The 17,202-nt window shown below is 40.6% G+C and overlaps 1 protein-coding gene across 1 annotated transcript; it reads right to left on the bottom strand.

Moving 5' to 3' along the window:
• Positions 1-14,025: 14,025 nt before the first annotated feature.
• Positions 14,026-16,652, bottom strand: LOC117552109. The gene is made up of 7 exons (XM_034225345.1): positions 16,331-16,652; positions 15,643-15,847; positions 15,119-15,338; positions 14,758-15,031; positions 14,488-14,668; positions 14,288-14,364; positions 14,026-14,196 (listed from the first exon to the last, which is right to left on the bottom strand). The coding sequence occupies exons 1-5, from the start codon at positions 16,601-16,603 to the stop codon at positions 14,576-14,578; spliced, it is 1,065 nt and encodes a 354-aa protein (XP_034081236.1). The 5' UTR covers positions 16,604-16,652; the 3' UTR covers positions 14,026-14,196; positions 14,288-14,364; positions 14,488-14,575.
• Between the last annotated feature and the right edge of the window lie 550 nt (positions 16,653-17,202).

The following is a 17,202-nucleotide window of genomic DNA, read 5'->3' as shown; positions in this document are numbered from 1 at the left end:
TCAGCATGACTCCGCCTCCCACTCAACATAACAAGTCCCCGCCTTCCTCACCAGATCATTTAAAAGTAAGGACCCCTCAAGGACATTTGTTGAGCACTAACCATGGATCTGAGAAAAAACAAGTCTCTCCCCGCGAGTTGCAGCCTGGAGAAAACGCCTGGAGGACCCCCATCCTCTCCAACAATCTGGACACCCGATCTCGACAGCTATATGGCTGACATTGATATGGCTGACATTGATATGTATCAACCTCCATCTACTCCATCCGAGTCTCCAGGGGAATCAACAACTTACCCCGTTCGTTCATTCGGTTCAATACGGCCATTCGGGACGCTCTACAACCGGGCCACATACGTCACATACGGTGACACAAGATATTTGCAGTAAAAAGCAAAGAAACGCAGACAGTATGCGAGATCAAAGAAGAGTTTTCACCGCTGCCCCTCAAGGTGGAGGAAGAAGAAGGAGATATTTCCCCGCCGACAGAACTAAGAAGAGTCCTGACAAGCACCGTCTGGGAAACTAAAAGCGGACCATCGGGGCGATGGTATTACCGCGCAAGCCGGTTGGTGATGCTGGGGTAGGACCCCTCTGATGATTTTGTTTTGGAGTATTTCAACTCTACATGTGGGGTTTTTCAGACATCCTTGCGGGTGCCTCTGACTGCTTGGCTGAAAATGATTGATGGAAAAGCTACAAAGCTTAAAGAACTTTTTTAAACAGAGTCAGACATCGATCGACATTATACTGGTGAAAAAGACTCTCACTTTTGCAGAGGACTCCGCCTCCCAATCAACATAACAAGTCACACCTCACCAGATCATTTAAAACTAAGGGCCCCTCAAAGAAAAGCAATGTGTTTTCTACCTATGTAAAAAGAGCGTCAGGGTTGTCTTACAAAAATGTTTTATCTCTGTATCAAGATGATGTGTTTAAAAATGAATTTTGTGAAAAATACCAACTGTGTGAGAGACGTCATAAAGACACTCATTTTAACCAGTGTTTGTTCTCTACAAATGTTTTAAGATTGTTACAAAATGTAAAAAATAAAAAGGTCTGGAGACAAAATTCATTCAGGTGACTCTGTCTTTATTACGAAAACAAAAATAGAATACAAATGGTTTAGGGGGTAAAATGTAACCAACCAAAATACTTTATCTGAATACATTTTTTCTTTTTAAATGCACTTTTTTGAAATTATTTATTTATTATTTCAGTGGAACAATCCAGTTTTTGTTAACATCAATGCTTTTTTCTCTTTTCTTGTGTTACTAAGATACTTTTAGACACACTTTGGCGTATGCAACACTTGTTCAGTTAAACAAGGTTTTTTTCTTTTCTGATAACCTTACATATTTTAGTTATTTTCTGCTACCAAGATACTTTAAGATACACCTTGATGTACGCAACACTTAACAAAAGGGTATGATATGAAGTACTTGGTAAGGAATGGGTTTTTCTTTAAGGGGTGCAAAACTTTAGAACAGGGTCAAATATTCATTAATTTGTAATGAATTGAGTTTTCTTTTCTTTTGATTTTCAACATACTATTTGTACACAATGACTTTTCCATATTTCTGACAAACTATACTTGTTTGACTTTTTCCGTAAAATCTTGACAAACTATTACTTATTCTTAAATGTTGACCTATTGCTGCTTGGTTGGAGATGATAGATGAAAAAGCTACAACGCTTAAAGAACTTTTTTTTTTATTAAACTCTCAATTCTATAAATGACTCCCCCCATTCAACACAATAAGCCCCACCCTCCACTCAGCAAATCATCTAAAACGAAGGACCCCACTAAGACGACCGTTGTAAACTAGCCATGGATCTGAGAAAAACCAAGACTCCCCCCGCGAGTTGCAGCCAGGAACAGACTCCTGGACTACCATCATCACCACCATTTTGGACACCCGAATCTTGCAATACTACTGCTGCTGATTTAGCTCCTTGGGCCAAAACGTCTCTGTTTATGGACACAGTGAAATCGGTGTTGGTTGATATTGTGGAGAGGGTGATACATCGGTACAGAGAAGAAATATGCAACGGGTGCCGAGTCAGTCACCCCGGCCAGAGGCAACACGATTTTCTGAATGACATGCCCGATTTTTTCTTCAGAAACAATTACAACGCGTTAATGAAAAGACTCTGGCTCACCGACTTCATTACTGAGATAGACCAGACTCTTATTGATAAAGACATTTTCACGGATGATTGGAGGATCCACGGCGCTTCGGAGGCTTTTCTTCACAATCTCAAAAATTGCAGACGCCTCAAGGAGAGACTTGAAAAGATCCATGCCGAGTTGGATGGAGAAGAAGAAGAAGAAGAAGACTAACAACCAGCAGTTGACTGAAGCCAGGGACTTGTTTGATACATTGACTTTTTTCTTTAAGTAAAATAAAAATGGGAAACTACTATGCAAAACGCTCTGTATATATTGATCAGAATGTAGTCAATACCCTTTTAATAAGTGTGGTGATGAGGACGATTGAAAACAGAACGAGTAGTGACCCCTGTGTAAAAAGAATGGCTGAAGTTTGTAAACTGGAAGACATTTTGGATATCGTTCGTTCTGGCAGTACTATTCTGGGTCATTGGGAAACGATTGTAAACGAAACATTTAAAGTGGTCCTGGAATCTTCATTTTCCGAAACATTCTGTAACATTCTCTCAGAAATGAAACAAACATCAAAAGTGTCATAGTCTGCTCCATCATTCACCAGTAGTTTTCCATTCACCTGTCTCACCTGTTTTCCCAACCTGATCTCACCAGAATGCGTGACTCCACCACGACTCCTTAACACCACAATGCGTGGTGGAGTCACGAACTTTGTTACATTTACGTGTCGGCACCAGGCAAACAACCCCAAAGTAAAGTGAATGAGGCTCCTTTGTCGTGGTGCACACACGCATTTCTACAACGTCCCGCAGTGAGCTTTTATTCTATAAAACGTTTTTTAAATCTACTTTATAGCTTGTAGTAACTCACGGGAGGCTTCTTTTATTTTATTTGTATTCATAATTATTTTAATTTTTCGTCAGAATGTAAAAATTACATTAGTTACGAATTTGTGTTCTCAAAAAACAGTGCATTGTGTGTAATGCAACTGTGATTTTTATTAAATTAGTTAGTTTTTAAGGAAGGCCAGAGCTTCAGCTGCGTCAAATAGATTGTTCCCTTTAGTTAACGTTATTTAAAAGATAATGATCATGTCCCCTGTATTGTATTACGAGCGTCCATTCCCATTGGATAACGGAGCATTTTACACCCGGAAGTAAGTAATCTCCTTACTGTCGATTGATTTTACAGTGATATCTGCACTACTCATCGACTAAAAAACACCAAATTGTCCTTGTTAATTACACAACATTGATTGGTTTGGATTGTGTACAATACTTTTGTATTTTCCCCCTTCGATTCGGAGAAACAAATATTTTTTCGGAGTTTTTGGATGGCAGAAGACACTACACTACCTGTTGTGGAAATAATTATCATAAGACGCCAATTAGTAACATACAGGACAAACCTCGATGTCTGTTTACCTTCTTTAAGGACACAGGCGGCTTAGCCAATAATGTTATTGTTCCCATTCTGTGACCGGTCAATACTGGGATACAGATGGTCTGTGTTGTGGGTACACTGGGACACTTCCTTCTCTGTATTTGTGGACTCCAAGGTAAAATCTTCGAGGTCATAAGTGTCCGAGGCAAGTAGCTCTGTGTTCCCACACTGTTTAGGCTATCTCCTCAAATATGTTGTTTACTCTCTGCGAAACCAGTTAGATGGGCTGGCAAGAGAGAGGCTCTCCAGAATTGACGTGGCAACTCTACCGTGAAGTCAGAACCTCTGACTCTTGGACTTGTGATGTGAATCCTCCGGCCGTTAACTCCAAATAAACCATCATGTGTTTGACATCAAAGCTACTGCTCTTCCCGTGTCTCCTTCCTGAGTCGGTGACTCCCACTGCATAGCTACACAGAAGTTTCCTCTACAAATTGGCGTTGTCGGCAGGATGCCAACAGATCTTCAGATTGTGGTAAGTGTGATTTTCAAATCTACTTTGGACATTGCCTTATCAGAATCTGTGATTGACGGTATCCTAAAATTACCTGTGAAACTGATCGGCTGCGTTTCCTTTTGGTTAATGAACATTTGGGGATGATAAACCCAGGAGATCAGTGTCTGGGGACTCAGTCCTGGCTTATTTCCTCTGTGTATGCTGCTCGGGACGGAAGTGCCATACAGGCATGCACAGCTCATGTTTAAAGAGACCTTAAAGAAAGGGCATCAGTGAAGTGGAGCTTCTGTGTGAATTGAAAGCAATGCAAAAGATTTGTATTGGACAAATCGCCGGATTTTGGGGGTCTTAGTGGCTAAGCACAGCAGTTGAAAATAAGCAGCCAAAGATATTTGCTGCTATCACCTCTCTGTAAAAACACGGCTCCAGCTGCAGCCTTGCGTGTGTGTGTAAAAGAAACCTCCCCGTGTGTGTGTGGGGCTGGAGCAGTGCAGGCTGAGAGGAAGAAAGTCACAGCTTATTGCCTATAGGTTTTAACTCACGGCACCGCCGTCCTTCAAACGGGACGGTCTAAAAGCACTCGTTGTTTAGGACCGCTTTCTCATGGTTAGACGGGCCAGCGCGAAGTGCGTGCATCACCCGATGCGCTACGGCTCTCTGGAGCAGGTGGTGGTCAGGAGTGCATACATAAAATTATAGGCTAATTGATCAGAGGTGTGTAGTGGCAAGCAAGCATAGGCAAACTGTGTTTCACCTTGAGGTGAACTCGATGGCGAGTAGATATAGGCTGGTCGTACGGACTACAGTCAACTGAGCTGTTGTTTGGAGAGAAAGGGCAGGGGAAAAGTCTGTGGGCTCCGATCGGGGGGGCACAGCGCCACTAGAAACAGATAGCCTAGTGGTTGTCGCAAGAGGATAAGCTAGTTATCGTTCTTGGACGGCTTTCAGGCACCGATAAATCACTTGTATACAAGGGTGAGGCGTGAGAAGACGCCGCACTGGAGATAATTCCCCACCCCCTCTAAGATCTCTAAAATCCGGACTAAATTGAGCTGGATGAGCTTTGCTGTCGCGCTGGTGTTTATTAAGAGTTCATGTTTTGTTTGTCTGATTGTTTGTATGGGGGTCTATATTGGTTTGTCCCGCCGTCTTGTGTATGTTTTGTAACAATAATTAATCAGTCCACAGACAGGGTAAAATGAACTAAACTTTAGTTATCTCACCAAAAGTAAATGACCTGAGAAAAATAAAAAGTGTTTTTATGTCCTGCCTCTGAGTGCAGGGGAACATGTAAACAAGAAGCACACTGTTCAGGGTGAGCTATAGGTGTAAGAAGAAAATAAGATTATATTTCTTTAAGAATCCATTCTTAAATGGTATTGCTGGTATGTTAAGATATCTTTGTGACCTTGTATAAACCCTATGCCCCGTCCTGCGCCCCGAGACCCTCAGAGACTTGCCTGAGGAGATCAGGGTTGCAAAATCTGGTTTTAGGTCAATGTTGTATTATTTGTTTCATTTATTCTTAATCTATGTATTGTATAGTAATAATGAATAAAAACGTAATGTATTGAACACATTCCGAAACAAAGCAGATAAGCAGAACAAGACTCAGACATAATACTAATTGTTGTTGAAACCTTTTGCGCTGTTGCAGCAAAATGGAAACTGTGTTAATTATTCTGTTCCAACTGGCCACTGGAATCAGGTAATTAATATAAGTTGAAGTTCAATTACAGTTTTAAAAATTGTTTAACATTATTTATTAAACTGCTTGAAAATATTTCTAGTATCAACCAATTGGTCTCTATAGACATTACTAAAATTAAAATAGTTGTTAAACTACTGACAAGTTTTCTGAAACCGAGCTTATGAACAACAGAGTAAAGGTTGCTGGTTAAGCCAGGATCAATATATTTGTTGAAGTTTTTATTGTGTGCATAATAAATGTGTTAAATTAATTGAGCAATTCTTTAAAAGTATAATGTTGCAATTTCTTTAAAATAAGTAATTACAGTTACAAAATAGGTGTTGTTTTCCAAGGGCCTCTCTTTCACAGGCACTTTGAATCATAACACTTCCAAGTCCTACAGAGATCAGTATCACTTTATGTTGCAAGCCAAATCCAGGGGTTCTACTCGAGCCCAATTTTAAATACCATAAAGAAAAGTATTGAACCCAGCTCGAGCTAAATGTCAAATGTATTTAATTAATGTGCAAGTGTTTTGATTTATTTAAAATGTTCCAGTCTAGCTTCCTTCGAGTTTAGTGTAAACAACAGATTGGTTCTCATAACATTCTCACTGCTGTGCTGTCCCAAATGTTTGAAACCTTGGGCAGATAAGCACACACACACACACACACTTTGGATGAGTAATCACTTTATCCAAATTGTAAATTGTTGCCTTCTTTAAAGTTATTAGTAATTCAAGATTAATTATTAAATTAAATTAGGTACATAACAATAAACAAAATAACTTTGATTTGATCATTTTGTTCACAACATTAGACCTTGTCCTCTAATCTCTACTAGAATAAGATAAGTGTGCATGTTTGGGTGTGGAACACTCCTGTAATGTACCTAATCTTGTTATCCTTTTCATTACAGAGCTGGGGAAATGGTGTATTGCTTAGATTCGGATCTGTGCAAAGTCCAATTATGACTGACTTTAGTTATAATGTTAATTTGATATCAACCCATAAGGAATTATTTAGATTAACTCAACATTTCACATGATGATGGATTAGTGCTCCACATTTTTCCCACTAATTTGTTGTGCAATTAGGCCAATGGTAAAGAGAGACATTGATGACCTTGTGTCCCTTTTGTTGGTACGTGGTTCCATTCTGTCTATGGCCTTGGACGGCTTCACTAAGAATCACCCAGTTCTGACACAGTTCTGAGTGCAGTCACAGAGATGCTATGGCTGCTCTACATGAAATGACATTAATGGTCTGGTCTGAGAATGGACACCATTACCTGCTTCCAGAGACAATGCCGCTCCTCAAACTGAACAATACTGTCTCACGTGGGCCACTCCCCCCACCAAGCCATGAACTGAAAGCTTGACATCTGAACACCTGGAAGCCTCCCGGTCACACCAGCACCAACCCTTGGGTCAGTCAGATGGGACTAACGGCTTAACTTAGGGCATTTGGTTCAGAAATATGACTCTCGTTACCGCAGAGTGGGTTGTTTTTTTAAGGCTATTCATACTGCTATGCAGAGGATGCCTGTAGGTTGGCAAGCTGTTAAAAGCCCCTACTATTTTTAAAATAGGCATAATGTCAGGGGCCTCTGAATGTCTAGTTCTACATGTATTCACATTATATGGACAATGTTTCCACCTGGTGAAACTGAAGGCTGCAATACGGCTACAATATGACCATTCTGTTCTGCTCTAACGATTCAATTGATAGATTCTACATCAAAACAATTAGCTTTTATTGTTTCCAATGATAACGTCATTTTAAGAGAAGGAATGCAAACCTGTTTTCAAATATAAGGTTTTGAATGTGTTTGACATTTCTCAGTAATAACACCCTCAGACACTCACTATCATTTATGCTATGCCATCAGTAGTGACTCAGATGTTAAGGGGAAGAAGCTTTTCCTCCCAAATCAGATATGCTTTGTTTTTCAACAAAGGTATACAGTTCCTGCATAATATATGTTTCTCACAATTGTTTGTTTTTTTGTAAGCTGCACACAGGTGATACTGAGTCTTCTCGAGTAATAGATTACACCATGCTTAAATAGACTCCTAAGTTATTATTTCATATGAGACATATGTAAGAAAAGGGAGGGAAGAGTCAATTATATTGAGTAATTGATTCTATATTGGAACATTTATTTCTCAAACCTGTTTTATGGAAGAGGAAAATATTTCTGATAAACTAATATGTTATCAAACGGTAAATGGTGAATTAATATAACATTTAGAATCATTGAGAAGGGGTTATATCCAGGGACTAGCTCACCTTTAAATTACAATAACATTTCTCTACTTTGGACTGATGAGTTTATGATTCTTGCATGTTAAATGACTAACACAAACCTTACATTTATGCATGTGCATGTCTCAGGAAGGCTCCCAAATAATTTTGAGGGGCCTATCCTATTTTTGTATTTAAATGATAATGTGCTAATCCATTACCTTGAGTTGTCTGCACTCAGGAAAACATCCCTATCAAGTGTTAACCCAATAACTACAGTAGGACAGCTCTGAAGGCCAAGGGTCAGAGAGAGAGCTACGTGGGTCCACGCCAGCCACTGCAAGGTCGTAGTCACAGGAAAGGAGAAACGGTAGAAGCAGCAGACAACAAGTGACGTGTCCTAGTCACCAACAAAAGTAGATGACAACAAGTGACGTGTCCTAATCACCAACAAAAGTAGATGACAACAAGTGATGTGTCCTAATCACCAACAGAAGTAGATGACAACAAGTGATGTGTCCTAATCACCAACTTGCACCACACTTGCACTACATACACCAAAACACACTACACACAAGGTATCACGAGCGAGTGCCAGCTGAGCGGTTCCATATGCTCTCTGGTTCCTCGTTTGTGTCACCGGTGTGCGGAGTCTGACTGTCCGTGTCACAAAATCGACCGAAGGAATACACACACACACCCCACGGAGCATTCCCACCTCGTGATGACGGCTCGCCTGGGACAACGACAACGCAACCGTGAGCAATACAACTGGCCTGGCCCAGTGATGTGGGGTTTAGCTCGCCACAAGATTACGTTTGGTTGTGCGGCGACAAGCTCTATCAAGTTCTGGCTCCCCTCTGGATAGGTACATGCACTCTAGTGGATTTGAATCCAGCAATCAGGCTTAACAACACTACTCTTTAATGTATTATCCATGCATAGAAAGACCTACAATGATGTTTCAAGTACTGGATTAATTTCAGTTTTGGCCCAAAACAAATATTTATAATATTTCATATAACAATTATGTAGCATATTTGATCCTCAAATTAGAGAAGTATAATTTAAAGAAATTGATATTCTCAACATTAGATAAACACAGAAGAATCCTTTCCAAGTACCATAAGTAGCTCAGGTAAGTATGGCTAATAGGAATACTTGATAGACTTAATTTGGTACAGATCAGTGGTAGCATTTACAAATGTAATAATTCATGGTTTAAAAATGTTTAATCCTTCCTTTCCAGGTTTTTACAAAAGTCTTTGAATATTTGCCTAACTTTTCCTTTTCAGATTTTGAACAATGTACTTGACTAAAATGAATGTATTGATTTCACTAAGTGCCTTACTCTTGACTAAAGCGTATTTAAGTAAACGTAAAAGTAATCCTAAAATTGAGGACACTGCACTTTTGCAGATTACAGATTGATCAAATCACCATTGTGAATTCTATACTAAAACTGTACATTTTTAGCTGGATCTCTTACGATCCTGAGTTTTAAAATGCTTTTGACTAGTGATTGCCTTGAAGTAAATCTTTAAAGCGGCAAGCTGGTTTTAATTTTATAGTTTGATGAATGAAATTAACTAATGGTAAATGATCAAATATATTAGTTTAAAAACAAATATTTAGCCATTGTGCACCTGTGTTTTATGTGTGTTCATTATTATGCTTTTGACAAAAGATGATCAAACACTGATGAGAGATGATTTTTCCTATTATGATTGGCTGTATCAATCATTGTGATTGAATGTTTCAATCTTATTCCACTTTGTGATATAATTGATGTAAGGTGAGACCACACTCGAACCTGGAGACGCCTATTGAGTTAATTATTGACCAAATTATTATTAGACTAATGTTTTTAGGTTATCATAAATGATAAAAAGAGAGGACTGTTGTGGAAATAATTATCATAAGACGCCAATTAGTAACATACAGGACAAACCTCGATGTCTGTTTACCTTCTTTAAGGACACAGGCGGCTTAGCCAATAATGTTATTGTTCCCATTCTGTGACCGGTCAATACTGGGATACAGATGGTCTGTGTTGTGGGTACACTGGGACACTTCCTTCTCTGTATTTGTGGACTCCAAGGTAAAATCTTCGAGGTCATAAGTGTCCGAGGCAAGTAGCTCTGTGTTCCCACACTGTTTAGGCTATCTCCTCAAATATGTTGTTTACTCTCTGCGAAACCAGTTAGATGGGCTGGCAAGAGAGAGGCTCTCCAGAATTGACGTGGCAACTCTACCGTGAAGTCAGAACCTCTGACTCTTGGACTTGTGATGTGAATCCTCCGGCCGTTAACTCCAAATAAACCATCATGTGTTTGACATCAAAGCTACTGCTCTTCCCGTGTCTCCTTCGTGAGTCGGTGACTCCCACTGCATAGCTACACAGAAGTTTCCTCTACACTACCCAGAATCTTCAGCTATCGTTTGGGACTACACCATGTGTTTAGCTTGACAAACCCCGTGATCAGTCCTCAAGCTCTGTGATTGGTTGACCTCCAACTGCATTCCATATGAAAAAAAACGTTTCGTAAAAGATAAAATCATACTTTATTCAGCAGTGCTTGCTTTAGTCTTTGAAAGTCATCACATGAATGCATTGTAATAAATGGTTTGGCTGCATTAAATATTACACATCTGTCGTAGTTCTTTATTTATCTACAGAGATCGGGCTCAGAATAGACCGGAAACTATTCTTTTACCGTTCTGTTTTAATTTCACAAAAGCTCACTGCGGGACATTGTAGAAATGCGTGTGTGCACCACGACAAAGGAACCTCATTCACTTTACATAGGGGTTGTTTGCGTGGTGCCGACACGTAAATGTAACAAAGTTCGTGACTCCACCACGCATTGTGATGTTAAGTCACATGTCATGGCCATTTCCACTGATCATAATTCCATTGTTGATGTCTACTAGAATAGATTTATACTGTGCAATTTTCCAAACTCACATTGTTTCGCATACAGCATCTCTGTAAACTAGTGATGGGAATTCCGGCTCTTCTCGGCTCACCAAGAAAAGCCGGCTCTTTCGGCTCCCAAACGGCTCTTCAGTTTACCACATATTATACCTTTTAATTAAATCAAATGTAGCCCTGTTTTGACTAATTATATGTGTACACATATATCACTTAAATTATTCAATACAACCTTTGTACTGAAGTATTCAAAAGTAAAAATTACATGTTTAATATAAATGATTTGCTGTGGCCAATTGCATTTACAGACCCGTGTAACTCTCCGATACCACCCAATGAATGCATTGACTTGCTTGTAGAACCACGCTACACAAAACAGATAGCAACACCTATAAAAACTATTTAAAAAAAGGGGCTACTGTATCAACCTATATAAAAGATCCTGCATTTTAGCCATGCCTCATTTCGCTCTATTTGCTCTTTCCAGCGCTGTTTTTGCAGGGGCTGATTCTGTGAGCTGCAGCCGACCACGCCCCCCTGTAGGAGAGGGGAGCGTGCTTTGAGATCAGCTGCTGGGCTGTCAGAAGAGGGGGAGAAAAAGAGATCTCCGACGTCCTCCGTGTTTTATTCTTATCGAAGTAAGAAGAGAAGTAATGGGGCAGAAACCCTCCTTTTTACGCAGCGGCTCAGACATAGACATCAAACGGCGACACATATTCAGTTGCCAGTTACTTTGGCATTAGGGCAGGGATATCTAGATACTTTCCAAGGTTTGACATCATGAATTGTGCTACTTTTAAAGCAAGCAACGATGTTTTCAAATCTGTAATCAAAAAGCTCCTCAAAAACACTATCGAAGCAGTTCCTGCCGTTGCTACGTTAGTTCAAACAGTAACAACGGACTACTTTTCTTAGCGGATGCATGTCAATTTAAATCAATACATAAAACTATTTTTTAAATCAATAAAATCATTTTCTAAATCCATAAAAGCATTTAAATTAATATTGGGAGTCATGTCGTTACTTTGTTGAGAATGTGGCCATGTAATAAGCGGGATAATGTTCACAGTGCACATTGCATAATGTGCCTTCAAGCCGATCTAGATCCCTCCGCAAAAAAAAAAAAAAAACCGGCTCGTTCGCGGGCAAGAGCCGGCTCCCGTCGTTCACTTAAAAGAGCCGGCTCGTTCGCGACCGACACATCACTACTGTAAACTACGTGAATTCACTCTCTCCACGAAACGGCTCGTTGCAGCTCTTGCCCCCCCTCCCTGTGAGCCCAGTGTGCTCCGATTGGTCAGCTCGGCCCCTCTGTTCTGATTTGTCAACCACCAGAGAGGCTCTGCCCCTGTTGACATCTGCCGTAAAGTGGTTTAGCGGGTACTTAGCCCATGGTGTTTTTTCGGCTCTGAGCGGAGTAGCAGAAATGAAATAGCGTCAGTAAAGCCATATATGTACGAAACGGAGTCCGACCCTGAGCGTGAAACGGACCGTGATGGACCTGATCCACCGTCCCAAACAAGAATACAGCAGGTGGTTTCACAGTGGAACGTTTTAATTGTGTATAGCTGCTACATTTCAGATGTAATGTTAGAACTTCATCATTTATCTACATCACAGTAACAAGTGTGTCCGCTGACTAACCAAACTTTCCAACTGTTGTTATTTAGGTGCACGTGTGGAAACTGCGCAGTAATGCCTACCGAGGTGGAAAACCTCTGTTGCAGGGAGATTAGAAAGGTGACAGTGTAGTGCCGATGAAAGGGAGTCGGGGGCGGTGTGTTTAGAATCAGGTAAAATACATGTCTGCTCTGTCTGACAAGCTAGGAATGACAAGCTAAACCTAAGAGCACACACTAAAGGGTCCGTGTGGCAACACTATACCAAAGGTGAATTATGGTCAAAACAGGGTGTCACCACAACAAATACAAAAACACCAACAGTAGCACACAACATTATATACACCATACATACTTGTCAAGTCAATAGACTATATGCCCTTTTATTTATTCTATAGTAATTGAATGTTTATTTTGTAAACCTCGCCATAGTTGGATTTAATTGCTAAACGTATTATGTTACAAATATCTTATCCTCCTATAGGTTTTAACACGAAATGCACCAAGTCCCAGAACCCATTGTGTGCATGGTTGACCACCCCAGACTAGAACCAAACTGCCTCAATCCCTACACCCTGCAGAACCTCCACAATATTTATCGGTTTGATTATGGACCTTTGAGGCGTAGAACTGAAGAAGAGTAAGTTATTTTTAGCTATAATAAACTACTACTGTATTAGATGAAAAATCAAATAATGGTTTGCTATATATGAATGATCTAGGAGCAAATAATTCAGGGAAGAAAGGCTATCAAGTAGTTCCATCAAACTTTATTTTGATAAATGTACAAATTGATCATGTGTTTTAGCCATTTATTTTCATCCGTTGTGGCTCTTTCAGGATGTTCACACTTGGGGAATAGGGGGTCGTCATGCACGTGGATGTTTTGTAGGTGGTTGACCACTGACGTCCACCTTGCCACCTTCTCCGGCCCCGAGGTTGTGCTCGTCGCACTCCAGTACACATGGTTTTTTATGCTCTGCAGCCACCTCTTCAACAACTTGCAGTCCTTGTTCTGTGAAAGTTTCTTGGACAAACCTGATAAAAAGAACACACATGTGAATATTCAAGCAATAGTGTGTAAATGATGTGCTGTGATGGACAATATTCAAGGGTGTGGTGGAAAGAGGGTGGTGGGCAGACAGAAGGGTAAGCACAGCATGTTAATTACAACCATAACATCCATATGATAATTGCATGACAATGGTCAGGGCGTCACCCTTATGTCTGAAAACATTTTATAGCCAGGAAACAGCCATACATATTCATATATGCATCACTGTAAATTCCCATCCTGTGAGTGAAATGTAATTTACAATGACAAAAGGTGCTGTGATCAAGTGGTCTGCCAGACAGTTTACAATAACAGAGGAAAGACCAGATTAGAGGGACATATAGGGGGATATCATTCATGTATCTATCCAGACATGTCATGTCTGCTGCTAAAAAGGACAGTGTCTCTGATTTGGTATTCTTTCATTACAACATATAGGGATAAATACCTTTTTCAAAGTGCCAGACATCATAGAATTGTTCTATGTTGCGTTCCCTCAGAAACTTCTGGATCTGTGGATGACGGTCAGTCACAATGTACTCAACCGCCAAATCGTTTGACTCCAGATGATCTAGGCATCTTTTGAGTCCCTCCTTTTCCATGTGGTAACTAACTAACTTCATTGCTCTGTTGGTGAATAAGAAATAGGGCATAAATACACTGAAGCATGCATCAACAGCCAGCATGCCTAAAATTACACCCAGAAAGAGAATCCCACCTGAACAAGCTGGAAGTCCACAATGGTGTTGCTTCCCAGGTGCATTAGTGTGTAGCTCCCAAACTTAGCTGAGTGGCCTGAAGAAAATATAATACAGGAGGTTTCAAGACTTTTCAACAGAATTTCAATGGATAAGTTCGATGAATTGTAATATACACCAGTAACTCTGGCACTAGACTGTCTTGTCTGTTTCTGCTTACCTGGAGAGTCTGCTCTCATATCTGCTGCAACTGTGACCTTTCCCCCCTGGTGGTGGAGTTGCTGGAAAATCTTCAGCTGATCAGTTTTTCACTTGTGGATAATAGCAGGCTCCAGATAATGCCTAGCATGCCTCCTGAAGGTCTCATACTGGAAGATCTCCAGCTGCATGGCTCTGCATATCTATGATTAAATAGAAAAACAGGACAAGTATTTGAAAAAGTCCGCTTCTGTCATTTTTCATATGCTATGGATGTAAGATGGTAAAATACCTTTTTTAGTTGGAAGAAGGAAGCACCAGTGAAGTATGTAGCAGCAGATAATTGTAAGTTGCCAACCGGGGTACTTCCAATGATGGGCTGGCTCTCCCATTGTCTGAAGTAAGTGCAGTTTGGACAACGCTGTTTGAACGCCACAAAAGTCCCATTTTTTCGTTTTTGGACATCACAGTCTGTCTTACAAAACGGACATTTTTCAAACAGCTGTCCGAGGCAGCTTTCAAACACAATGTACTTTGCGTCACTGTGCGTGGATCGTGTCTGAAGTCTAATGTAACAAAACAAAATTAACAATACATGTTAGATGTCAACTCTGAACAGTAATAGTAATGTGTACCAAATATACCAAACTTACGATACGTCAGATTCTTCTACAGTATCATCAGGGTGGTAACTCAAATCCAGAGTCTCTTCAAATTCAATCGAAGTCTCTCCTTGTTCCTGCTCCAACTCTAGTCGAGGTCTCTTGCTAGGTCCCAAACCTGGGCTCTTTATTGGTGTAGAGGACAAGGGGATTTCTGTGTAGGTGGAAGTTTTAGTGCCAACACTTTTGAAAGACACCGTGGCCTGGATGCCTGTTAATAAAAAGGGAAAAGTGCATAAATACTATGTACATTAGATAAGACACTAATACATTGTAAAAGGCCAACAACTTGTGTACATCTGACAGATTAATTCATGAAAAATGTACAAACTACAAACAGCACTGTATTTCTTGTAGTCAACATAACAGTATTTCTGTGATATACAATAATATCAAATAAGGTTTTATTTATAGAGCACATTTAAAAAAGATTTTTGGTCGAGTCCAAGTGCTGTACATGTAATAAAAGCACAATTAAGGTAATGTATCTGTGATTTGTCAGTGTTATAGTCTACCTTTGCTTCTCACGTGTGCCGATTTCAGTGTTCCCCGGGCCAACTGTGTAGCAACAGAAATGGCGGACACTTTACATTCCACTGTCTGTGTTCCCACAGACCGTGTCTCAACCCTCTGAGTTCCCACACAAACAGTCTGTGGACGGTCTGTTTGACATCCGACTGTACTGGAGCAGTTGGTATTGTGTTCCTGCTGTGATGTACTCTAAGAAAGATACACATAGTATTCATACAATTAATTTTGTATCCGAGGAAAACAGTACATTTCATAAAAGCAACACTTTTACAATTACAATGTTCTACAGATAGTCTGCTACGTTCGGTCATTCATTGTAGCTGGCATGAAAACAATGTTTTTCATAACATCTCTAGGTTAGAGCTTCTAGCTTAGCTTATTAATGGTAGCTCGGTAGAATACACGAACGGCAACTGTAATTACTGACCGTACGGTTAAATCACCCGGAGTATACTGTCTATGAGTATTTCGTGTGTGTTTGCAGACATTCTCCTGCCATGAGATACATGTAAGGCCATGTGCTAACATCGGTGTTGAGGTCTGGGAATGCTAGGTAGCCCTCGTGTTTACCTCGGTTGCATAGCATTAGCATAGCATAGCATTTACACAGTCGTGGTAGATACATTGTTTGTTTTAAACAGAATAAATACACAAACCACAATGAATACTTACAGGTTGTGTACCTGAATCTCCCGCTGGTCTAAACAAAGTAGGAACAGCATCGTCCTCCAATATCAGCTTTGCAAGTCTGAAGCTAAACATTGTTAAGTTTTTAAAGTTTTGGTCCGTGAAATGCCGCGCACACACAACAGTACCGGCTGGTAAATCAGCTGGAACAGTGTTAAAAAGGAATGTCAACCACTGACTTCGTCGTGGTTCTGCCTTCGGTACTGCAAACATTGTGGATTTCTCCACACAATACAGGCAACAGACCCTCCGCGACATGACTGGATAGAGCTTTGAAAAGAAGCAGGTTTTACGACACTTAATATGGTCGGCTGGCAGAGGAAGTTACGTCACGCGGGGCAGGAAGTAAACAATGGAAACTGAGAAATCTCCAACGAGGCTTTTGGGGGAGGTATTTTCTGTGTTAGAGTTTACTCGCTACAGGGTGTACTTTGAGGGTTTTGACTTTGCAGACTGTTTACATGCATAAAAACCTTCATAACACACAAGGGGACGGGCAATAACCGGAAAAGCATGACATGGGACCTTTAAGGAGTCGTGGTGGAGTCACGCATTCTGGTGAGATCAGGTTGTGTTTTCCACACCCACTCGTTAGCTCACTCTCTTTCTCTTCTGCACCCATTAGCTTCTGCCAGTATTTAAACCTGCACCTTACACACACTCTTTGCCAGATTGTACTTTGCCTCATGCTTGTCTTTCCCGCGTTTGAAACTAGATTGCCTACCCAGTTCCGACCCTGCCTGTCCTCGACCTGCCTGCTCTGCCTGCTCTGCCTGTTCCCTGATCCTGCCTGTCCCTCGACTATCCTGTCTGGCCTGTTATCCGACCATGCCTGTATCTACGCTGACCGCCTCGCT

This window comes from Gymnodraco acuticeps, unplaced genomic scaffold (genome assembly GCF_902827175.1).
Source record: "Gymnodraco acuticeps unplaced genomic scaffold, fGymAcu1.1, whole genome shotgun sequence".
In the NCBI taxonomy this organism is placed as follows: domain Eukaryota; kingdom Metazoa; phylum Chordata; class Actinopteri; order Perciformes; family Bathydraconidae; genus Gymnodraco; species Gymnodraco acuticeps.
The sequence above is the reverse complement of the archived record's forward strand: the minus strand, read 5'-3'. Positions and strand labels throughout refer to the sequence as shown.